The sequence below is a fragment of the Megalops cyprinoides genome, chromosome 15, assembly GCF_013368585.1.
Source record: "Megalops cyprinoides isolate fMegCyp1 chromosome 15, fMegCyp1.pri, whole genome shotgun sequence".
Classification (NCBI taxonomy): domain Eukaryota; kingdom Metazoa; phylum Chordata; class Actinopteri; order Elopiformes; family Megalopidae; genus Megalops; species Megalops cyprinoides.
This window is the reverse complement of record NC_050597.1, coordinates 9,470,489-9,495,848: the sequence shown is the minus strand read 5'-3', so window position 1 is coordinate 9,495,848 and position 25,360 is coordinate 9,470,489. Positions and strand designations below refer to the sequence as shown.

The following is a 25,360-nucleotide window of genomic DNA, read 5'->3' as shown; positions in this document are numbered from 1 at the left end:
AACTTATGTCAAACTGGCTAAAGTATTAGCTTGCCAGCTCATGCAAAATGTAGTGTGTAGTGCTGGTAGTTAATCTAGCCAGCTGGACAAAATACTTATCCCTTATACTGCTTCAGCAAGTTACAAAATTGAAATTGCAAATGTAAGTTGTCAACTAAGTTCCACCAAAATAGCTTTTAGGGTGTATGTTGGCTTGACATTTATGAATTAAGACTGTGCTCAAGAACGGTGGGTGGTTTCAAATAAATTGCTTGAAAAGCAAACAGGTGGGCTCTCACTTACAATGCAGGGAAAAATGAGGGGTGACGAAAGGAACGCCTTTAGCCCATTTTCGACTGTGACCCCGAGCCAGTTCATCAGGGCCCAGTTCTGCAGGTAGTCATGGCCCCCGTGCCAGTAACAGACAAAGCCAAAGGCCAGGGCTGTGGAAAGCATCTTCCACAGTGGTCCGTGGTGGGAGCCCCCTGTGGGAATGTAGATGTACCTGCAACACACCGTACACATGCTCTGATAATGACGAAAAAAATGATACCACTCTGTAAGCATGAGGTAGAGACTTGGGATGCCACATGTGGGAACAGCAGCATGCTACAACACCAGAAATACGTTTCTCTTGGGACAAGAAAATGAGCCTACACTATGCTCCTGTTGAAAACCTCGGGCAATGCACTTGGGTGACTCATATAAAGCTAACAAATTAAGTACCTCAGCCTCAGCAAACTCAAATATAATTGAGTAAACAATGTTTGTGGAGCAAAAGCAGCTAAATGTCAAATTCAAGCAATAAACCCTACATTACCCCACAGTTTCAAATGTTTAAAGCTATTTTGCCATTATGTTTCACGTGACATGCTCTAGACGGGTGTGAGGGCAAAAAAGCATATGTATAAATGTATGTGTATGTGCTCTTGTGTTTATGTGTATGTATGCATGCCTATGTGTGTGTATTTTCATTCATGCACTGTACTGCATACAGGATCAGAATTTACACTTATATATCTTCACATTTGACTGCTAATATGCATCCTTGAATTGCTTCAGTTCAACTACAGTATGTGAAAATAACCCAGGGTTCTACTGAGACTAGAGCTTGAAAGACTTTTTATAATTTTCTATTTTTCTTATTTTCTGTATTCCTTCTTCTTAGTGAGCTCTCTCTCACAGACCCCTCCTCCACCTACTCTCTTTCACAAACATTGTGTTCCACAAGGAGCACTTACATCCTTTTGTTTCACTCAAACACCTTGTTTTTTTGTCGTCTACATATCTGCTCTCTCCCATTTCTGTTTGAAACACGAACAATGTGATCTAATTGTTGTCCCGATTTATGTAACCATGGCAGAGGATACTATATACCACCAGACCCAGTCATGTCCTAAAACATAAAACCTATTTCACAGAAAGTACATGGCATCAATTGTCCAATCATAAGTACAAAAAATTCTCATCTCTTTTAACAGAATGCAGGCTGGCATTGATACAAGAAACTCATCTCAGAGCCAGAACATCAGACACTCAACTCAAAATGGTTTAGACAGATTTGTTTTTTTGTGTCATACAACTAAAGGAAATATGGCCATTATTAAAAAAAAACATAATTTATCTACCAATTTAAAGCAAATAAAGAGTACCGCTTGTAGTAGCTTGTACAATCAAAACTGAATCTACAGTACATAATCTGGTGTTAGTCATTGTTCCTTCAGTCTTTTAAAAACAGATATGAAAATCATCAGTAAATTCTTGAAAGTCAAACTAGAATCAGTTACCAAACAGCTAACGGACATAGACTATACTGGCTTTATTAAAGGCACACATTCATTGTAATCAGGACGTGAACATGAGGTGATAGTTTAACCTAACTGAGCTTTCCACACCAACAATAGTTGCTTTTTCTAGTTGTGGAAAAAACTACTGATTGAGTCATTTCACCATTATGAATTTCTGTGTTGGAAAACATTGGTTCTGGGGAGTCTTTTATCAATTGCATTTTGACATAAGTTTTACATAAATCACCCCTCTCAGGATGGCCAGTACCTCTACAGGAACTATCTTGCAATTGCAAATCACTCCAGAAGAGGATTAAAAAAATACTAACCACAAAGGTTTGAATAAATGTGACTGTCATGTTTTCTGGAATAAAATGTGCAATGATGTCAACATTATTAAAAACATTTAAGAAATTGTAATTAAGGTTAAGACGAACAAATTATGGTGTAAAAAAAGGCTCTGTCTGACAGCAGCTCGTGCGATGCACCGGTCTCTTCCACAGTGTGCTCCCTGTCTGGGCGGGCCCACTGACACCAGCTCCTGCCGCAATGCATCACACAACGTGACAAACTGCAGGGGGGCCATGCTGGGGAGAAGTGACAATCCAGCCCACCGCTGCCGCCGACATCTCCACCATCAATAACTGATGGCCTCTAAATGTCAGCAGAGACCCAGTTTAATAGTTACATAATGATTTTAGAAACACAAGAATGCAACGTTATTATATAGTTCCATTAAACAGCCTCAAGAAGGCGGCGCTGTTGCCTGGAAATTTCTGTGATGAACATCAGACAATCCCCGTAAATATAGTGATGGAAAACATACTGTAGAAAAACACAACACTTCTATCTTTCTTGTGAATGTGGCCAAATTTTGGCACAACACAGTATTACGCAAGGCCATCAGCACCAGTAGAGTCGTGCTGTCAAATAAGCCCCGAGGTGAATTTTTGAGCTAATATGACCTCAGATTTAAACATCTATAGATTTCCTATTTTTATGTCCCTGCCTTACGCAACCTTTTTTTTTTTTTTTTTTTTTTTTTTAGAAATGCCAAATGCTCATTAGGCTCATCTAACTGTAACAACCTCTACACTCATGCAGGAGTACTGAAGTGGCACTAATGCAATCCTCCGGTAAACCTGCATACAGCCAACAGCTATTTTTTACACTACACTCCCCCGGTGTACTACAGTGAAATAGGCGCCTACAGGCAGATATGTGTGGCCCCACTCATGTCATTTGCGTGGCTAATACGCATCAGATGAGTCACATGGTGCCTGAGAGTGGTGAAACGAGGAAACCCTGCTGAATATCCCACCACCCTGGTACAACAGAGCTGATCTGTTCTGCTGCTGTGGACTCCCAGTCAGTGTCATAGATTTCCTATTAATAAATATTTGACTTGATCACTTATTTAACCTAATGTTAACATAATCACATTTCTACTGTTCTCTTGCTGCTTTGGCTTCAGAGCTGCTTAAGCCGATATGCACCACAATGCCTAAAGAGTGATCCCCACCTTTGCCCTCACCCTACGCTAAGCGGCCATTTAACGAACAGAATCTGCAAGATCTACTGTTTCAGAAACAAAGCTGGACCGGAAAGTATATATGAACATAAACCTGCACGCAACTACTGAAGCTGAAGAACAATGGCAAATCACAAACACAAGAAATGAAAAATGAGCATCGGCCATCTGAAGAAGCAGGGCTGTCAAGATTCATTCACACGTTGCCCCTGCGGAGCCACTGCCGGTCGGCTGGCAGCGACGATTAACTTCAAGCGCTTCAAAAAGAGAGAGAGAGAGAGAGAGAGAGAGAGAGAGAGATAGAGAGAGAGAGGAGAGAAAACACCTTTGCTTTCTTCTCTTTTAATCGCTTTGGGACTCGGCGGAGTATTCAGACAGCATTGTCTCTCTCTTCCTCGCTCTCTCACCAATCCTGCCATCAACTTCCCTTTCTTTTTTCTTCTTTCTTTCTTTTGTTTATCACACATCTAGCTTTCTGGTTCTTGGGGAATTGAAGTGCTTGGAGGCTGTCATTTCAAGGCTCAGGGAACACAGATCATTTTCTAATGAACAGGGGCCCTTTCTGGGGCTGTATCTATTACTGTGAACCCAGGACAGAGCTGGTAAGAGGCCTTTTTTGAGAACAGGCGCCTGACACGCAGTCTACACCAACCGCATGTTCTGAGCTTTAAAAAGACTGCATTCCACTGTAATTGACGGGGACTTCCACACCATCCCCACAGTTGCTGTGTGACCTTCTGTGCAATCAGCTGAGGACATTTGGTGTGAGATCTTGTACTCTACAAGGATAGGAATCCATTGGTAGGCTCTGCCCCCAAAATCATGCAAGGTATGTAACTGTGACATGGAAACACAGACATACTTTTTTGTGAGAGGTATTAATTATACATGTCAGTGCTTACTCCAATGGTCCAGATGTGTTTACAGGTACTCTTTGTTGCACTGAGTGAGCCAGGAGCATTTTTACTGATATAGCTCTGCTGAAAATGGATGTAAAAAGCCACCGACTGACATTTAAATATCTCTCCTGTCTGGAGCTTCTTACCGTATGAATACTGTGATCCCCAGTTTTAGGAGAGAGATGAACAGCTGTAATTGCTTATTGAACAGTAGTCTAATCACATAAAATGTACATTTTACACTAGTTTCTAAGATGTGAAGTCTTTAACACTACATTAAAAAATGTTTCCGCATTCAGCTGGAAACATGCCTTCTTTCACTCTTTAAACTAATCTTCCTTCGGTCTCACATTCTAGGCTATTTTTAAACAATATTGTTGCTGAATAAGGCAAAGCCATAAGCAACCTGGAACAGCTTCCACAAAGCAAAAACAGCAGCTTGTTGTTGAAGCAGTGTATGAGATCCAAGTTCCAGTGTCAAAAGCTGCCAGCAGTCCCTTGTAGCACTCAATTAGATTTGGAGAGTGTCGGCAGACATGACTGGGGGGATAATGTTTGTGTGCGTGTGTCTGCTGTATTTTGAATGACCCCTGACAATCGGCGTTCGTTTGTCCACGGAGCAGAGGAGGGAGAAACATTGGCGTTCTGGTGAGGCTAAAAACGATAGCGTGTTAGCCGACGTCTTCGCGAGGAATGGGAATTTAATCCCTTGTTTTAAGCGACGCAAGGGCCCTTCTAGGCAGATTGGGAGCCAGGGACCACTGCTGCGCCTCCTACGGGGATTAGTCACCACGGGAACGAGACGAAGCTGACACCGGGATGCGGAGAGCAGCGCCCTGGCCCACGGATTCAGCCGCTCCGAAAAACCCCGCTGCGGATGAGGTGTCTCTTCACGCAGAGAACCACAAAAAGAAGCATTACACACGGCGCACGCAGCCTGCACGTCACACTTTGTACTTGCAAAGCGCGGCCTCGCTTCATCTGCCTCGGGCCACTCGCTCAGTGGGTTAGAGACTGTGATTAACTGCACTGAAATGCATCTCATGCTTCTATATCGACATACCGTACCAGCCAAAAGTTTGGACACACCTACTCATAGAAGGGTTTTTCTTTATTTGAACTATTTTCCACATTTTAGAATAATAGTAAAGACATCAAAACTATGAAATAACACAGTTGCATTGACCAAAAAAGTGTTAAACAACTAAAACCATCTTATATTTTAGATTCTTCAAAGTAGCCAAAAAAATTTTTTTAAGATACATTTTTTTAGAAGGAAATTCATACACAGACATCAACTTCACTATTTATATTTGTCTAAGAAACTAATTTCAAGGATTTAAGCTAAGTCTTTAGATCAAAACTTCTTTGAATGGATGTTTCCAATTTAATCAGGTGTGTCCAAACTGTATAACCTGATGTTCCCTTATGCTGTGGGTGTACGGTGCACTTTGAGCCAAATACCTTTGGTATTTACCTCAGATGTGCGCAATGTGTTTCTCAGGAAAATTCATTGCAAGCAGCCATGAGGGGCGTGGTAATGACCAAAGAGGTTTTTCTGTCAGACGACAGTCTTTGGCTAAATAGTGCTGCCCTCATTTAATATGAAATGGACCCCCTGTCAAGCACAATCAAAAGGGAGATTATTTCTCAATTAGCCCAACCCCTGGGCCCCCTAGAAACCCGGGCGCTAATAACATCGTTAATGGCGGCGCGTTCCTTCCCCACCTCCAGCGAGACACCGCCACTCCCAACTGATTGATATTTCAAAGCGTGGCATTTGAATTATGATGTGCTTTTTCAAAGGGAGTTTTCTATAATTCATGCTCGCTGGGAATAAAAAGGCCTTCTCATCCTTTGCAGGGGGTTACAGGTATGCTTCAGGCAAAGAGGTGTGGAATTAAACAGGGAGCTTACGGTGAGGATTAAGGCGTCCGATACACCATTAAGATGTTCAGTCTCACTGGAGTACTTAACCCCTTGATGCCCTTGTTGTGCGTGCCTTCCCCCCTGTCCCAGCCCAGCCCAAAAGGCCTCAGGGCCACTGCTAATTAGCTCCGTCAGAGGGCCCATTATCTCTCACCATCCACCCCATTCTGCACTCTCCACGTGAATAAACACATTAATATATTAATTATACATTACAAGGGGATTCATTGCTATTCATCTGCAGGCTTTGTGTGGGCTAATCAGTGAAACAGGCTTTCATGTCTTTATATAAATCTGGGGGCACGTCACTGAATTATTAAAAGGAGTTTTTAATAATAATAATTACTAGAGCTTAATATTCAGCTGGGGGAAATTCCAGCACACTCCTGCAGGTGGCGACACTATGAGTGCGGGAATCCCCCCCCCCATGACACAGCCATGGCGATTTTACCCCCATTTCCTTTCGCTTGCTCTTTTCACAGCCACCTAATGGAACCAGAAACAGGAAAACGACCAAAAACCACCAGCTACTGTACATTTATATTTATTCATTTGGCAGACTCTTTTATCCAAAGCCAATTACAAGTGACAAAAGCTTTGGTTTATTGAAGTAATGCAAATAATTGCTCACAATTCTAATGGGAAAGAAGGATTTACATTACAGTATACATAAACACGGGAAACAATTCTGCCAGCAGAGAAACTGCATAGCTGAGTTACGAATACATGGCACTGTATTCCAACACCTAGTAAAGATAGTCCCCGCACAGTATAAGCTAATAACATTTTCAGTTTCCCCACAGATCACTACTAGCACTGCAATTTGATAACAATACAGCTCATCATAAACTGCACAGAACAGTGGAACAGAGAAAGGAGTGATTCATTGTATGTATCCCTCTGCTATCTACCTATATATATAAATGTAAATTCTTTCCTTGTGAGAATCATCCAGGACTCCCCAAGGTGAAAAGGACCAATCAGGAGGACTGCTGAGCCTGTGTGAGTAATGACTGCCATTCCAGCAGGCAGGAAACCGTCCCTGTGGTATCGTGAAGCTCTGATCTCCCTTTCTCTTCCACAAACCCACACACTCTTGCTTCGGGTGCTTCCTGCCCTGATCCAGGATCTGCTTAACCCAAGCCAATACAACGACGGGCATAAATATGATATGTGGTATGACGTGCGTAAAAATGATAAGTTAAAATGGGATTTGGCGTAAAATACAAAAGCAGACGTTGGCATGTTATAGTGAAAACTTGAAAAGAATTTAATATTAATAGAACACACTGGCAGCCCACGTACTGGGAATATGACAAACTCCACTCTGGGCCAGAGTATTTTGCCAAACTATTTGACTCAGCACTGGCATTTGCACTATAGTTATGTAAACATCAGTATGTTGGGTTAACATCTGTTTGCTGATGTTCGAAGTAGGGGATCTTAACCATCTGCAGTCTGGAAGTTGCTGGAAGTCGCTCTGGATAAGAGCGTCTGCGAAATGCACATAATGTGATTCAATGTAATGTAATGTGAAGTAATGTAATGTAATGGTAACCCCAACCGATGTGTGATGAATGGTAACAGTGCTACCCCTGACTGTGGCACAATGGATGCAGCCACACAAAGTAAATGGCTAATATCAATACAAACACAGGTGGTGGTGGATTGATACGTTTGACCAGTGTGCCATTTTGTGACTGAACTGAGCAAGGTCTCACCAATTGAAACATTTGTAATCTTCGCACTTTCTGCATGGTTAACTCTGCTCGCGGTGCTGGCCTCAATTTGCAGTATTAAAAAACTGAGCTGATCTCACATGAGACCTGCTTCACACTAAGGGTCAGGATCCTCTCCCTACACCTCTGTCTACCTATTAGCCTGCCTTATTAAAATGAGAGCTCGCGTTCTCCACCTCAGTCCGCGTGCGCTTTAACCTTGGACCACATATCCATCTCATTTCAGCCTCAGTTACAAACTAAATCAGGCATGCTAGCCAGTGCTGTCATCTGCTTACTTCACCTGGACATGCAGCCACTTCAAGATGAGTCAAAATTTGAACCTTCTTTAAGCACTGCCTGGAAATAGAAAAGGTCCTGCAAGCCAATTGAATGGCTAACCCGTTCTCAGTGAGACACTCACCCGAGCTGGGCTCCGGCCACGTCATTTTCCAACAAGGACCAGGCCAGCAGCCCAGCGCGATGGAACAAAATTGGCCTCGTTCCACCAGGGATAGGGCAGGGTAGGATGGCCAGGTGTTGCTTCTCTCATTGCTCACAGGGACCCTGCAATTTGTCAGGCAACTGCAGCCTGCTCAGATGACGCCATCCAATAAGGGCCTGCTACACTGCAATGCGCCGTGCGCAGTGAGTGACTTATAGTGCAAAAAATAGCCGTTGGCTGCGGGCGCGTGCATCGGAGGATTGCCTCAGCACTCCTGCAGAGGTTGCCGCGGTGAGACGAGCCCGGTTGCAAAAAAGGGAAACCCTCAAAAAAAAGCAGTGTGAGTGATTCTGTGACGTCTGTGACAAATCAGGAATTTTAAAGCATGCACAAATGGCCATATTGCTGCCGCTCCACGAGCCTCCAAATTCATTTAAAGCACTTCAAAAGAGGCTTGGGTTGAGTCTCGCCAGCCTACTGAATAGGAAGGACTGTGCTGTGCGAAGCTGAAGAGGTGTGGAGTCCATTAGAGAGACGTCGCCTCGTTGCGTGATCCGCCATTCTAAGGGAGACGCCGTGATTGCGAATGAAAGGAACGCCATTACCATGCAGAAGAAGATGGGAAGGGGAAAGAGATGACGCGCTTGAAAAACAACCTTTTACGCCGACACACTTAACAAACAGGGAATGCCTGAGACAATTAAGACAGGTTTAAAGCTTGTTAAAAGCAATCCAAGGCCTCTTCAGCGAAAAAGCATAATGGTTACATGTGCATTTATGCAGATTAAGCTGCATAATGGCCATAAACAGTTCAGCAGAACCAACTCAGCGCCAGTTCTTTGGAACAGCAGAAAACATTCCATGGGCCCAGGCAGTAAAGCCTAATTCTCATAAATTAAACAATAAAACAAAAAATGGCATTGATACCTATATCTTAGTCTTCAGGTGTAAGGTGATGATATTTGCAGCTTGTCGTTGGCTGAAATATGTACAGTAAATACATCTACTGAACAGGTCTACTGGGTCCCTTTGTGATGTAACCCCATTAGTCTTTGGCTTTGTGATGTAACCCCATTGGTCATTGGATTTGTGGTGTAACCCCATTGGTCATTGCCCTTGGGGTGTAACCCCATTGGTCATTGGCTTTGTGGTGTAACCCCACTGGTCATTGGCTTTGAGAACAACATGTACAATGACCTTTTCTTCTGTACCATACTGTAAATGCTTCTTCAAGCAACTCTTATCAGTGCCCCTTTTGTTCCCCATGAAATGCAAAGCTATGGAACAAAAATATAATAAAGCCTGCAACTGAAACATGAACGAGCAAAGGGATTATGCATTCATTATATATGCGCATATTCAGAGGGACGGGCACAGCACACTCACAAAAAAAAAAGAAAAAACCAATATTGCAGCAAAAACAGTTCACCTGCAACAAGGGTCCACAATGTGTCTGCATAATGATCAACAAATGCAAATATAACATTGATCAAACGTCCTTTGTCAGCGGAGATCGTCACCTTGGCAAGCCTCTGTGTGGGCATATAATACCACATTTTCACAGAAACAGAAACAAAGCTGTTGAATATGCAATTATCACCACTCCCCTGGGAATATCAGATTTCATTAGGAAGTGTATTAACACTCCTCCCAAATATCAGAGGAAACAAGGCCAACTGAAAACTGGAGAGACGAGCACCACTCTCCATTTCAATTACATTTCTCTGAATGTTTCATCCCCGAGAAGAAATGAGAGACTTATACTTTGGGTATAATGGTAAATATCGAATACATTGTAAAATGCAGAATAATTGACTACACTGAATCAATACAGACAAAGTTCTCCCTACAACCGGAAGGAGAACCACTTTTCACAATATTCAGTGTCAATTTACATTCTGATCCATTCACACTACTGGCACAATCATGGTGTTATATTTACCATCATTTTGTGCCCCTATCACACAGTGTACAAAATAATACATCAAGTGTGCAAGTGAATAAGCAAATTAAAAAATGACACTTTTAAAGCACGATTATTCATATTTTAGTACATTTATAAATTCATTTACATATAAACCCATCCTACTCATGTTTGGTGTCACAATTAGTATCTTTCAGGTAGCCTGGGAAGACAGAAAATAATACTCTAATTATATCTCAACAATTATTTTACATACAAATGTAAATGTGATACAAACGTATTTGCCAATCATTCTTCATACAGACACAACGTAAACCAAAAGAACATCTGGATACAATCTATCTTTTTTATGACATCAGTGTAATCGTGAAGTTTTTCTGTAATATTTAGGGATTATAACGGGTTAGTCTGTTTCCTGCTCTGCAGTGGAAAACGGATAAATTGAGTCAGCCTGGTTCTGGCTCTGCAGTACTAATGTGTTACCCTGGTTCCACCTCTACACCGCAGAAGAGGTATAATGGTATAACATCCTGGTTTTAACTCTACAGTGGAAAGGGGGTTTACAGTAAGTGCCCAGTCCCCCTGATCATGTGACCTACACCCAATCCCGTCTGACGGACCACAGTGCGGGCACTCGCAGGTAACAATGAATATCTATTCGTGGGTGCATTGTAACTGTTAAAGGTTTCTATTCATTTCTCCATACCCCTCCCCTCCACCAACCCTTTACAATAAAACGTTCCTTATTGTAATCATTGTAATGAAGGGGCCTTTTGTTTAGGGAAGCAGCTGCACTTCCGGGACTCAATGCACACGGTAGGCTACTGCGTTTCAGAGTCTATTCTGGGGTGCTTTTGTTGGAGGAAGCAGAAAATAATGAACACCTGTCACGAGCGTATTTACTGCTTTGGGGGTAGTGGCGATCCACGCTCCATAATGGCCCGCATGCTTGGACACTTGGCGCTACTCAGAGGAAATGCAAATTAGCAGGGTTCTGATGAAAAATGACTGAGGTGAGGACAGTCTGACTCCATTAAAAATATTAATGTGATTTCTTCTAATGTACCCAGATCTTAATGTTCCTCCACAGCTGTGTCCATGCTTGCTGTGCATCCAGACGATGTGCGTTAGTGGTCATGAATACTGATCATTAAGTGACTACGGAGAGAGCGTATGAGTTGTATGGATGATGCATTTTCTCTCAACATCGCCGATCTTGGCTTCTCTGATCATCATCATAATCTCCTACTACAAACACAACATTGAAAACTGTTGGAAAGGTTATGCATGGCAGGAATAATCATAACTGATGACTGAAACATCTGTAAATGGCCTTTAATAATTAACTTCTGAAGTCTGTCTGAAGGGTTTTGTCAGTTTATCAGACTACACTTCCTGACACCAATCAACCACTAGAACTCGAAAAGGCAACTGATGATGTGGCGTGTCATTCAGAATGTGTTCCCCTGTGCCTGGCTGCACATAGTGTGCGTCTAAGTGTAGGTGTGGGTGTGTGAGAGAGAGAGAGAGAGAGAGAGAGAGAGAGAGAAAGAGAGAGAGAGAGAGAGAGACAGTGACAGTGACAGTGAGAGTGAGAGTGAGTGTATGGCTTTGGACATGAGCAATAACCGGATCCCATAAAGGTAAAAATATGTTATATTCCCTTCAGTGTATGAGTCCCAATAAAAGCTACACAAATCAATAGCACTTCCTGCTCGCTTGAGATAATAGCAAGGACAATCAAGGTGCCCCTGACGTAAAGACAGGTATGTGTCTGAAGTGGACACATTCAAGCCCCCAGAGGGCTACTAATGAAGCTTACTTCCTCTTCTGCAGTCTCTCCAAGGGGGATGTGACACCACTGTGTGTGAGAAAACTTGAGATCTACCTTCCCTTTTATTAACAGATTCATTTTCAGTTAGGACTGCACTGCAAACAATCTGGAAATGAATATAAGGGATATAAATCATGTCTAATTATAATTGATTATGAAGTGACAAAAGGTGTTATTATCTGCATCATCATTTACTTTTACAGTTCAATACAAGACCGTATGAAGCAGCCAATGTAGCCTTTCCCTTGACAAAAGTATGATTTTCTTTGCTGACTGGAAGAGAACAGTGTGAAAAATTGACACTTATGGAATAGTACTGAACAACTTTTTATAACACCTTGTGAAAAGCTCCACAGAAAAGGACATTGTGTGAACAGACTTCTTAGTTTGGGATGCTGTCTATATTTGTAATGGTTTTAAAACTGTCTGTTGGTGACCTAGACCTCTCAAACATTACTCAGAGAAAAACAACAGGGTGTTTTCTGGTAACTGTAGTTTCATGGGAGAGAAGGTTCAAGTGATCTGTCCTTCTGAGTTCTACTAATGTCAAGTTAACGATGCTCAGCAGACACACACCTGTGCATGTGCGTGTGTACACGCACAAGCACGCACGCACGCGCACGCACACACACACACACACACACACACGCACAGCCCAAAGTCCTCTATCTGCTTTCTTCTGTAAAAACAGCAATAGCACCATCAACAACAGCATACATCGCTGCACAAACTGAAATGGTACAAAGTCAGACCAAAGGGCGCAACTACACTGTTGTGTTTTTCTGAGAGAAAAAAAAAAAAACAAGATAAATGTATTAAGAAGTACAAACAATAGTGTATCCCATTGCGCTTTTTTTCATCATAACCACCAATTTTTTGTTTATATCACTGAAATTTTGTCCTCAATTTGTTGCAATCAATTTTTTCCACATCAGAACTCACACAGGAAGAAGGACACTATGCTGTCAGACCAACAGAGGCATTACGCACAGTGCCATTTCTTGAGATCAATCAAATCCGTAACACGTTGTAATGCGCTTTGTGTCTACGACAAAGCAAAAAACTCCCACCAATCAGAAGCCTCTGAAACGGGAGCTGCTCATAACCGCTGCATTTTCTTGACGGATCCATCCAATAAGAGAGAATGCATCATTACCGCCCATGAAAGCATCTCGCTAACGGCGGCTATCATGACGCATCCGCACCCCTGGCGGTTTCATTTCTTCGGAGACGCTTTTGTCCTTCATGAATCAGAGAATCTGACCACCCACATACAGTAACTCAATCAGCCACGCATTGTGGGAGTGTTGATTAATTCATTCTTATACAGGCACAGGAAAATAGTATTAAATGCTAATTTTGTAAATTACAATGTAGCGGGGCAGAGAGCACTCAGAGTTTTATATAATCAGATGACAAGACGAATAGAAAGCCATTATCCACTGACAGTGGCCATTCCTTTCTCTGCCCGGTGAAGGACGGGCAGAATCTGGTTTGTAATAAATCCTATCGTGGCCCAATACTGAAATCAATTATTTTAAATTCCGTGTAGCAGGCGTCAGGCTAATCCTGCTTTCTGCCACTACGAGCCCTCAGTTCTATCTAAGATGCGCCGTTACTGAAAACGTCACGCTGAAAAGCTCCCATTAAAAATACCACAGTTTATGGCAACACGACCATAATGCCAACTATGCCATGCTAAACCATAAGCAAACGAGCACAGAAATCAAATTTACAAACTGTTATAAAATGAGTGTTTTGTGCTTCTGGATACCACAGACAAAAAGGTTTAGCAGTTACTTAGATGAAGGTAGATAAACATCACTTTCAAGTGCATGTGTATCATATTCAGAACATTATATTACTTCACCTAAAACGTTGAGCACAGAGCTCAGACCTGATAATCTCTTATTTTAGCTTCATTCTCTCTCAAACCTACCCCCACATCTCAACAGCAAGTCTCCCCATCTCAGGGCAATATCTCATTCATTGCGAATTGCTGACCTTGAAAACTCTACATCAACGGCCAGAAAACTACAGAACTTCTGTAGTCTAGCCAGTTTCAAAGTCTTACACCCCACAGAATATAAATGGCATTCTGACAGTGGTGAATTTGTTACACTGAGGATGCATTTACAGAGCCACAACAAATATAATTACTGCAATAATGACTTCAGACTGCCTTCCACAGGTATCCACCCCTATCCTGGCAGAACAAAGCATGGAACTAGCATCTTATCTGTCTGAATGGGATTAAAAAACACCCATACTGAACTGATGGAAATATTGCTGCAGATCTCAAAGCAGAATGAAATCTAATGAAGCTCGGTTCTACTTGGAAGCATGGGTTTCCTAGCCAACTCGTGCTAGGGAGAGGCAGAGTTGTGGGCAAGACATATTTACAAATTTCAGGGGTCTAACAGGAGCAATGTCTCCACTCAGTGGATTCATTAAAAAAGGCTAAATTGGGTTATTAATTTGACTGTATGAAAGAACTTTGAGAAGAAGAACCACTACAGGAACTGGCATTACTGGACAGACTGAGTAGAAATTTTCCATTCAACCTGAAAACAAACTGTATTGAACAGTTGACTGAACATTCAAACTCTAAGCTAATTTGCAGAGCCCTGATATACTAGCTGGATAGAGCCATATGTATATGTGAATAATGAATATTTATCTGTATTAACAGCTGGTATGTAAAAAATGAGCATGTGGGAATTCCACAATAATCAGGACAAACCGACACAGGCCTACTTCTGCTTAACTTTTATTAAGCCCCGCCTGTACAGTAGCCTGATTCCCTTTACGGGCACACCCTACACAAACATACACACACTCTCTCCGAAAGCAGAGAGCTCCGCAGACACCGGCCCTGCAGCCTGTCCCGGCCAATCACAGCTGCTCAGACGCGGGAGCCTGACACCACAGTGACAGATCATTGCACCCGAGAGTCGGGGCTGTCAGGCTTTCTTGATTTTATTCCGCTTCGATCTCTGTGGTGATATTGCCATCAATTAAGGCTGCGGTGCTGAGGCCCGGAGTCACGGCGGCCGCCCGTCCCCGCTGTGGCTGCCACACGGATCTCTCCATCCGCTCCCCGCCTCAGCTCTGCAGCTAAAGCCCCATTAGGGGATGCTGGGATTGGAAGCCCCACGCTAAGGGCAGGCAGTGAACTGGCTCAAATATTACTAGCAGAGTTTCAGCCAAGCTTACATACTGTATCTTTGGGAGAGTCTGAAAATAAAAAGGCTTGCTGAAACACTACCTGGGAAAACATGCTATTTTATTCAGCTTGCTCCTTTCTCAATGGGATGAAAGAAAGCTACATCGAAAACTGAAGAAAACTGCAGAACTGGCCATCTATGTTGAATTCCACATATACATTAACAAAAGATCAGTGTGATATATTAAAAATCCCCTTTAGGTAATTATGAGATATTTCAGGTTTCCAGGTTTCAACTCATTTGCCTTGGATGCAATGAAAAATGCATTATATGGAATTTATATCAAGACACTGTGATAGCTAGCTTACAACTTCAATCCCCTCCTCCTAAAACCATGCCTTCACAAAGCCGACACAGCAGCAGCTCCTGCTATGCTACGCCTCCAAAATGTTCAGGCTACACTAATCTCAAGGCAATCGATACTGTAGTTCCATTTAAAACACACTGCTCCGCATTAATTCATTTTCTGTAGGCGATGGGCGGCAGTGTGGGGTAGTGGTAAGGAGCAGGACTTGTAACCGGAGGGTTAATGGTTCAATCCCCTTCTGGGGCACTGCGGCTGTAGCCAAGGGTACAATGGCAGCGCCCCAGTGGGGAATCGAACCAGCAACCTATTGGTTACAAGCCCTGCTCTTCATCACTATGCTACACTGCCACTCACAGTCATGATTGTGTTTCCATATCAGAATCACATGTTGCATGACATTTTAGAGTGGGTCTGTGGGTTGTTTTGCAATGCTACTAATGGATTCCTACTCTAGAAGGGTATAAACCAGAAAGCAAAATGGGTGATACAGTTGCATGGTGAGAGTAGGGATAGTATAGAATACACTGCTGACTGTCACAGAATTGGACCTTTTTCCCCTGCCAGAATTGCCTGCTGGTATGGAAGACAGGCAGTGTCAAGAGTCCTGTGCCACACTAGGCCTTGCGGCTTCCCACATCTGTCTGCATTCACACTAACTCCATTTTAAAGCTACAGACATTCAGTCAAAACATCCTGTCTGATTGAAGAAGAAAAAAAAAAAAACACAATATCAAAGTCTGGCTTTCAAAAGTGTTGGAACACGGGGCAAGAGATCAGATCACTATGGAAACCAACAGGCCTCAACAACGGCTAAATGTCCAGCACTTCAGATGTCATTAGCCAGCTACAGACTCTCTTCAAATCTGACCTTCAGCTCCGCTATTGTCAAAACCACCCTGGTGCCTTTCCTGTCATCATCATCAAAAAAAAAACACAGAGAAACAAACAAATGTCACTACATCAAACAGTAAAATGTATGCCTTCCTAAGGACAGACCTCACACACTGATACGTAAACACCTGAGACAAATGCATTTTCTTGCTGCAGGTATTTTTTATTTGAATTAATAAAGTCAGCAAAACACAACTTTCAAAACAAACAGAAATACGGAATAGATTCTTATGGAGTACCAGACAAACAAGCACCTCTTTATAAATTCAGGGGAGACCGACTGTATTCTTTCTCATATTGTTTGTGCTTACCACAGTACATGGCTATACACACTGGAAATACTAAATCCCAAAGAGAAGGAAATTCCCAAGATGCATCTCTGCACAGGAAAACACTTTTTCTCAGTGTAAACACTGGCAAGTCAATTAAAACAAAGTATTACAAATGAGACTTACCTTATCAGCCAGTGGTACAGCCCCACATCAAAGTGTCTGCAAAATAAAAGTTTAATAATCACCAAGGGCTCACAAGAACATCACCATCATTACAACAAAACCAGTTTCACTTCGGTATCCCACGGTAGCCAGCATGATGTGCATGTTAAATTCTGAAAAGAAAAACAAAAACTGATTTAATTCTTCTCTATAATGCTTTCTATGTTATTTCTCAGCTGCTGTACTGCTTTCTGGGTAGTGGGCATTACTGGGAAGTGGGCACTAGTCCAATATTGCAACCTTGATCAAGGTACTTTCATTGACCAGCGTCAGTACCTATCTACCCGTACAAATAGGAAAAAAAATGATCTACATAAATTGATATGCAGAAATCCCGCTTTTGGACAAAACAGACTCCATCCCCCAGGTCATCTTCCCCTCACGGAGGCCCCGAGCATTTCCAGTATGATGTCACAATGGGGTTGACAGGGAAACTGGGCTCTTCTTGGAACAGAGTATTCCCTGAACAAGCTTTGCTGCTTCAGTTCACTTCTCACAACAACATTATACAGCAAAGAGCTTAAAAATCAACAGCTGCAAATCATGATTTTTAATTAATCCCACGACGACATGAAGTCTAACCGACGCTCACTTCTGTTCTCAATTAATACAGCCATGGAAGGAACTGTTGAGGGAAAAAAAGTCTTACCTACCCAAAGCAAGGACATTCCCACCACCTCTCTTGTTTAAAAGAAGATTTATTTAGCAAAGTATCTGTGAGTCATCATAAATGTAACTAAAATATTAACATATTAACATCCTGAGGGGGAGAATGTACAACCTGAAAAACAGCCTGCAATGTGAGAGTTGGGGTCAAAATTGGGACGTTTTAGCCTATTGGACAGTGTTTTTTTTTTTACCTGTCCTTTGTATGGCTGTCTGTATATTGTAGAAAAATTATATGTATACACCTTTTACATATAAATTAGTATTAAAAAGTATATGAGAAAAACTAAGGGAAGTCTAATGGAAAAACCTGACAACCCAACATTATTTTAGTGAACGGTGTTGGACACCATAGGAGCTATGAACACAAACATATATTACACATAGGGCATGCATGAAGTTTTTCTTCAAAATAAATAAATCAGAAATATTTCATATGCAATCTGTTTGGGTTTCCATTTCTTCCAGGTCACTACTAGTTAATTATTTTGTTATGTGGAATCATCAGACACTAACAACACAGGCAAAGACAACTGTCCTGAAGTGCAAAGAGAACTATGTCTTATACTGGCTCTTTTCAGTGTGTCTGATTTTAAGAACACCCCTGGGGTGTGAAAAGTCTTTGAAACTCTGCTTAAAGTTTAATACGATTCATCTGTTCCCTTTCATCTTGAGGAATATCAAGAGGAAAACGCTACTCGCAAGCACCTACACACTGTCCCCAAGCCTTCTCGTGCGCCTTCTCAAAGGAAGGTGGCGATCTCAACAGGTTCTTCATGAATCCATAAGGATTAAAAGTGACACGAGAAACAGAAAATAAAACTGGTAAATTGTTTTATTCTATTCTGATCTATCCACCACACACATTTCCAATGCTAATGTCAATATTGCGTCAGAACAGTTTTACGACTTCAATACAGTTAGGGCTCAGAATATTCCATCAACCAGAGCAGTTTAATTAAACCACTCCTTCTCATCACATTCTGAGGCCAATAATATAACAGGCTCTGTCGGCACCAGGGACACATTTTAAATGGGTTCAGGTAAGCCTTTTGCCAGAGCCGAGGCAGGTGTGTGTGCGTTTTTATTAATAACCAGACAGCTGTGCTCTCCTCCATTGAGGAGGCTCAGTGCGACTGCCTTTTGTTGTTGGATGACAGGCGCACAGCACTCCAGCGATCGGAAAGACAAATACAACCCCCTCGTTCTCGCTCCTGCCAGACCTTTCTTTCTTCACGTGCCCAACCCTCAACTGCACATACATAATTCACAACACATTATGCCAAAAAAAATCCCATTAATTAAAATCAAACTGATGGTTTTATCTATTGCAGGATTATTTTCATTGCTCTACTGTAACATTGTGGGCCTACCCCGAGCAGGCAGCTGGTCCCACCTGAAAGTGAATCAATTCACGTGTGATTGCTTTTCCTGTCTGACTGCTGTTCAGGGCTCTCTATTCAGCTTCAGGAAAAAAGGTGTTATGCTGCTCTACATATCTCTAATTTGACTAAAATCTAGAGAGTCTGACAGAGAGAGTACTATCAATGTCAAAAAAGGAAGACCCATTAACTTTATCATCCAATGGGTTGCTGCGACACTGGCCACTCGTACTTACAAGACAAACTTACTATGATGAAATCATTCAGTATAACTTAGTATCAGCATTCAACAATGACTTAGGGGCCCTAATAACCCTCTAAAGTTTTACCTCACTGAAGTCCTAAAACAACGCTAACTGAGAGTCATCCATCCCAGACATGCCAAATTAAAGCAAAGCTTAGTCAATGAGGCACTTTAAAGACAAATTAGCATGGGAAAAGACAACGAGTAGAACATCCAAGAAAAGTAATGGCTCTTCTTACAGGGTGCCAGCTGGCTATGTGAATGACAGGTCAGACTTGGAAGACAAATGAAATCCAATTAGGATTGTACAGGAAAGTCATCTCTATTGATGGCACTGGACATGATGTTAGGAGCTGATGACGAAGACCCGGCCTAGAAACTTGTGGGTGGGGAAAATTGATATGTATAAATAGTGTATATTTATGAGTACTCAACTAAGTGGCACTGGGTTTAACTTGAGGTCCAAGAAATAACAGGCCCGCCAGATGACAAGTGTTTAACGTGACACGACAAATTTACAAACTTTGCCCCTGCTGTACAAAGTACTGTAACCACTCCCAAAGCAATTCTTGATATAGTGGTTCTCTCCCATGCTTGTTGTTTTGATCTCCATGATTTTATAATCCATTTTCTGTTCATCTACCTCAGTGCAGTAAAAAACATGGGGCAGTGATAAGGAGAATTATGTGTGGAATGTCATGTTGCATCTGTGTCATGAGATTTTCTGCCAGGTACTGATATACAAAGACACAGCCTGAGATCATGAAATATATTAAATACACTTATCTTTTGAACTACTAAAACATGCATGTGAGTAAGATCTCTAACACATGAAATGGCTTGTACCTTTTCATGTCTCATGTTACATGCATGCGCTCAAATAAATGGCGTACAGTCACTAGCATGGGCAAAGGCACAGGCACGCACACACAAAATACACACACAGTAATGGAACTGTTGAAAAAGGTGACCCCCAGGAACCATGTTCATTTAATTATAGCCTGGCTTCCTTGTTGACATGCCATTTCATTTCAGGGATCCAAAAAAAATGCAGCCTGGAGATCAGGGTTTCCAGGACTATACTGCAAAACTTGTTTTCCAAGCCATCCGTGAACTAAGTTGTGACAAGAGTAAGCGGGGCCACACTACTGGGGAAAGACAGGGAACAGTGTGTACAGAAGCAGGCAATATTTCCAACAAGCACATCGTGTTCAGAGCAACAACAGAGAGGCAGAGGTTTCACTCTGATCTTCAGTAATTGCATTTATGTTAGAATAATTTTCAACAGACAAGATTATTTACCTAAAAACTGGACTCGTTTGAGGCAGCTAGCTGTGCGCGCTTTCAGGTCGCTTAAGGGGAGCTGCGATTATGGCCTGACAGCTTCATTCCCTGCGGAATGGTGCTAGTCCATGACAGGAGGACTTGGAATGCCTCACTGATGTAAAGGAAGAGAGAGCTGAGGGAGCAGAAGGCTTTATGCTCATCTGGACCACTTGAAACGCTCTGTTCCTAGCTCTGTAGCTCACCTGAAGGCTCCATTTCAAACACCACAGCAGCACAGGCTGTCAGGGAACAGGATGGGTGAGAGAGAAGAAATCATCTACAATGGAGAGCAGAGCAGCAGGTAGGTGATGAGTGCCATATATGACATGTAATACATCCTATCTTCTTTTGGAGATGAAGGCGTGAAAGGCGAAAGAGTGAGACGCTAGTTCCCTAATGGTTCTCCCCCCTCCCCGAGTCCCTGTTCCTATAGCCTCCCCCCTCCCCATCTCTAGTAATAATATTACTTCTCCCACAGTCCCTGCACCTTGGACCGCTGTCCGCAGTCACTTCTACTACTGCCACGGACCCTCCCCGCTCCTCATCTCTCACAGCCAAATGATGGCACCCATTAACTAAACCTACGCTTTACTGTATAAGCACCGCGCTGAATGTGACTTTGGGTTCGGCCCCTCTGGCAGCTGGCAGACTGGCTCGCTGTGCCGTCTGAAGGTCGTCGCACACGGTGGACGCGCCGTGCTTTAATGTCTATTACTGAATCTCCACCGCCTCTGATTACTGTGCTGATTGCTGAGGCAGTTCAGTGGGATGAGAACAAATTCTTGCTCAAAATCACTAATTGGCCAAGAAGCACATTCCGTGCCTTGAGGGGAACATGTGAAGAAAGAATAAAGTCTAAACACTGATGATATAATGGAAAAATTCTAATTCAGTGAAGGTAATGAATCTGGTTTCTACATACATTCTTCATACAGCAATGTTATTTCTGTGTCAGATTTTTTAGAAATAAAGCAGGGTACCCCCTAGTAGATACTGCTCCACTTCCAGGGGCAGTAGTTGGATTTTACGACTGACACAAATCCTGCTGGCACAGAAGTGGTTTGTCCTATCTTTAAGAGAAATCCAATTACTGTAATTGCAATGGATCCAACATCGGATTTGCAATAAACCCACAGTCCAATGAGCCTACCTTATTTTCTCCTGTCAGCCCATTCTATTCATAGGAACGTTTATTTTGGGGGGCAGTGGATACCTTTTAACCAACAATCCCACTGTCCACATGCAATTTCCTATGTGGGGTGAATTATGGGTGAGATGTTTTATTCCTATTCAACTACATGGAATGAAACTAGCACATTTGCGATTTTATTTGGCAGCCCTACAGCTAAAAACATGCACAGGTATATTGGTCCTTGTTATATAGGTCCAATCCCTTTGTGTTAAATGTCCTGTATATAACAATAGAATTTTAATACCTTCAACAAAAGAGCTGCAGATCAGGACCAAAAGCCACCATGTTGAATAAAGTGGTGAGACAAATTGGTTCTTCATACGGAGGGGAAAGTCAGGTAAGACTGTCGATGTCCTCCTTGGTTATATTCACTGAAATGTTTCTGCTGTCTATTACTCTAACCAGGCCTAAAGATGTCAGTAAATGTTAATAAACTCCCAATAGGATATCAGTGTGCAGCTAACAAGATAGCAGTGTATTATCAGTCAGGTTTACTAACTCAGGTCAGACCGATATTTTCCATATTTATTGAATGATAAATTCAATGAAGGACACCATACTATTGCATCAATACATAAAATTACCCAAAAAAACTGGGCTACCTTGAATGCCTTTTGAAATGTTACTTAATAAATATTTTGTGTCACACACTGTGCAGCCACATAGAGCAATTGCTCTTGGCTGCAAATGCCAGCCATCAAATCATTTTGGTAGTGAGCTTAATGTACAATCCGAAAGGTGAGGGAATGTGTCCTGCTCATTTCAGCCATACTTTACTAGCCTGAAGGCTATTATATGACCGCTAAGGTACATTAATACCTTATAAGAAGCAAAAATCATATCGTTCATCGTAAAATCAAATGAACAATCTTCATTGCAGGTTCTGGACATGTACCGAAAGCCATTACAATGCATGATATCAAATAAAATAAAAGTCATTGTGGATATAAAAAATGACAGCAATGTATACACAATGGAGAGGCACACACCACACTGCATTCTCTCAGAGTGTCGCAGTGAAATAGCTGCTGCTTTGGAGGTATAAGAGATATGTTACATAAACACTTCACACGCATCCCCGCCGTGGGGCTGTTTATCTTGCTCGGACTCGAAACATCAATTACCAAACTAGAGTAACCGTGCCAACGACAACAGCATTCAGCTCCTACGCCTTTTTACTTATTAATACCCAATCAGAAAAATGGCATGGGGGGGGGTCACGCAGACAGATTCAGTGTTTAAATATATAGTCATTACGCCATCTGTTTTGCAAATAAATGCAGAAATCATAAAGCTGTCCGTGGAAATTCATGGCATGCTTCCACCACTCGCTAACTGCACATACTGAACATAAATTATGCACTTAGCAGCATACTTGGAGCCCCTAGCATTGTATTTGATCCTGCGCCGCAGATATTGTAAACGGTGCTACACATATTTCTTTCCCCCCTTACAACAATATGCAGACACGGAGCTCTCTCGCATTTTGCTTTGGATCAGCCCCACAGACACCGACAGATGTGCGCCCTGAAATCTTTAAGCTGCCTGGATGAGAGGTGCCAGCTGACGCAAAAACCGTTTCCGTGATCAAATGGACTCGGGATGCAAGAAGCGGTGAAGTCGGCGCCGTGCGACCGGCCAAATCTTGCGGTTTTGCAGAAGCGTGCTCCCTTTAGGCAGTCATTTGTCTCGGCGCTGCCCCTCCACGTTCCCTGGGCCATCTCGCCCCCACATTGTTTATCTGCGATTAATTTGCTTGTGTTTATCTGGCACGTTAGTACCCGCAAATCAAATTTAATGTGGGCTGAGTGAACACATGGCAGGTTTTCACAAGAATGAGAGATTAATTCGATACCTGTCAGAAGGCAGCGGCGTCGCAGCCTTAGGTAATCATGTTTAATTTTGAAGAGGGGCGCTCGAAGGCTGCAAGTCGGAAATTTCGGGAAACTTACCGTTTATTCACGTCCCCAGAGCAGCAAAACTTTACAGTAGTGAGGGATATATGGAGAGTTCTCTGGTCTCACAACAATTTGATACTAATTAGAAACTTAATTAGGCTGGTTGCGTTTGGCTCTAATGTGGTGCCATTCAGTTTGGCAAATCAATGAAGGATGGCCCCTCAGCATCCTATTGTGGCAATATAAATTCATTTGACCAGCAGAGACTGGACCACGCTTTAGGTCTGGGAGTTGTATATAGATATAAACCAATATCTCCCAATAAATAAAACCAATCTCAATTGCACATTAGAGCTCCAGAAGGAGCTGCATGGAAAAAAAAGACAGAGAATGTACAGTAGCTAAGAGCTTGTTGAGACAGTTGAGTTTGACCAGTCAGCTACGCGGATGACTGGGCAATACAGCATTTTCAGGTTCATAAGGGGTTCTTAATACTCTGAGGGTCAAGACAGCAACATGGGGCAATAAACAGATAGCTATAAATAGAAAATACACAGGACCAAAGCTGCACTGAGAGAAGATTACATGACATATGGCAGTGGCAATGAGACCTTTATATCATGACACCTGTGTGCCAGTGTGTGTATTCATATATACAGTTCCCTTCCTATACTGTATATTCACACATCTCACTGGACAGGAGCAACACGTGCTCTCTTGGTATGTGTGTGTGTGTGTGTGCATGCATGCGTGTGTGTGTAGGTATATATATAAATGAGGGTCACATTTATTCACACCTTTAGGCAACCTTACAGGGAAGCTTTTGGAACTACATACAGACACCCAGAGGCTTCCGGTTTCCTTGTAGTATAAAAGAAGGCAGCATTCGTAAGATATTCATCAGTGTTGTGCATTGTAAATGGTAAATGGTAAATGGTAAATGGACTGCATTTATATAGCGCTTTTCTACTCATTTGTGTACTCAAAGCACTTTACAGTTATATGCCTCACATCTACCTACCAGTGGCAGAGGCTGCTATACAGGCTTACCAACTGGCCTCTGGGAGCTGTTGGGGGTTCAGTGTCTTGCTCAAGGACACTTCGATACTGTGCCAGGATGAACCAGATTCGAACCAGGGACCTTCCAATCCCCAGTCGGCTGCTCTATCTCCTGAGCCACTGTCGCCCCCATGGTTAAAGCTCTCTGAAGACTGCTGGCAAATGGTCACTGACCTCCACAAGCGGGTAGATAGTTATAAAGGAATTCGCAAAAAGCTGAGCTGACCGCTCTCCACTTTAATTGGCATTACTGGAAAATTTAAGGCCACTGCTACAGTGGCAGACCTGCTTGGAAGGGGATGCACATTTATCTTGCCACCACGGGCAGTGTGCCAAGTAGTTCAGGAGTCAACCATAAATTCAAAGGCAACAGCTCGATCACAATGGAATCTTAAGATTACAGAGTCGAAAAGAACCATTCAGCGCTGCACGCTTGAATGCCACATTAATGATAAGGAAGAAGCCTCTTTTGTGGAAAGCCACAAAAAGAAGCAAATTGAATTTGCCAGACAATATCTGAATGACAATCAGAAGTAAGTCTTATGGTTAGATGAAATGAATACTGTGGCTTTTTTTGGACATGCTAAACAGCTTTAAGTTGGCATGTGCTGAGAGAGAACCTGTGTCC

At 42.4% G+C, this 25,360-nt stretch overlaps 1 protein-coding gene across 1 annotated transcript in view; it reads right to left on the bottom strand.

The window, feature by feature from the left end:
* hhat (hedgehog acyltransferase) overlaps positions 1-25,360 on the bottom strand; it is a 65,874-nt gene that overhangs the window by 21,603 nt on the left and 18,911 nt on the right. The window contains exons 10-11 of the mRNA XM_036547213.1: positions 16,927-16,962; positions 283-484 (exon numbers count right to left, since the gene is read on the bottom strand). Coding sequence (XP_036403106.1) covers positions 283-484; positions 16,927-16,962 — 238 coding nt within the window. The remainder of the gene's footprint in view (positions 1-282; positions 485-16,926; positions 16,963-25,360) is intronic.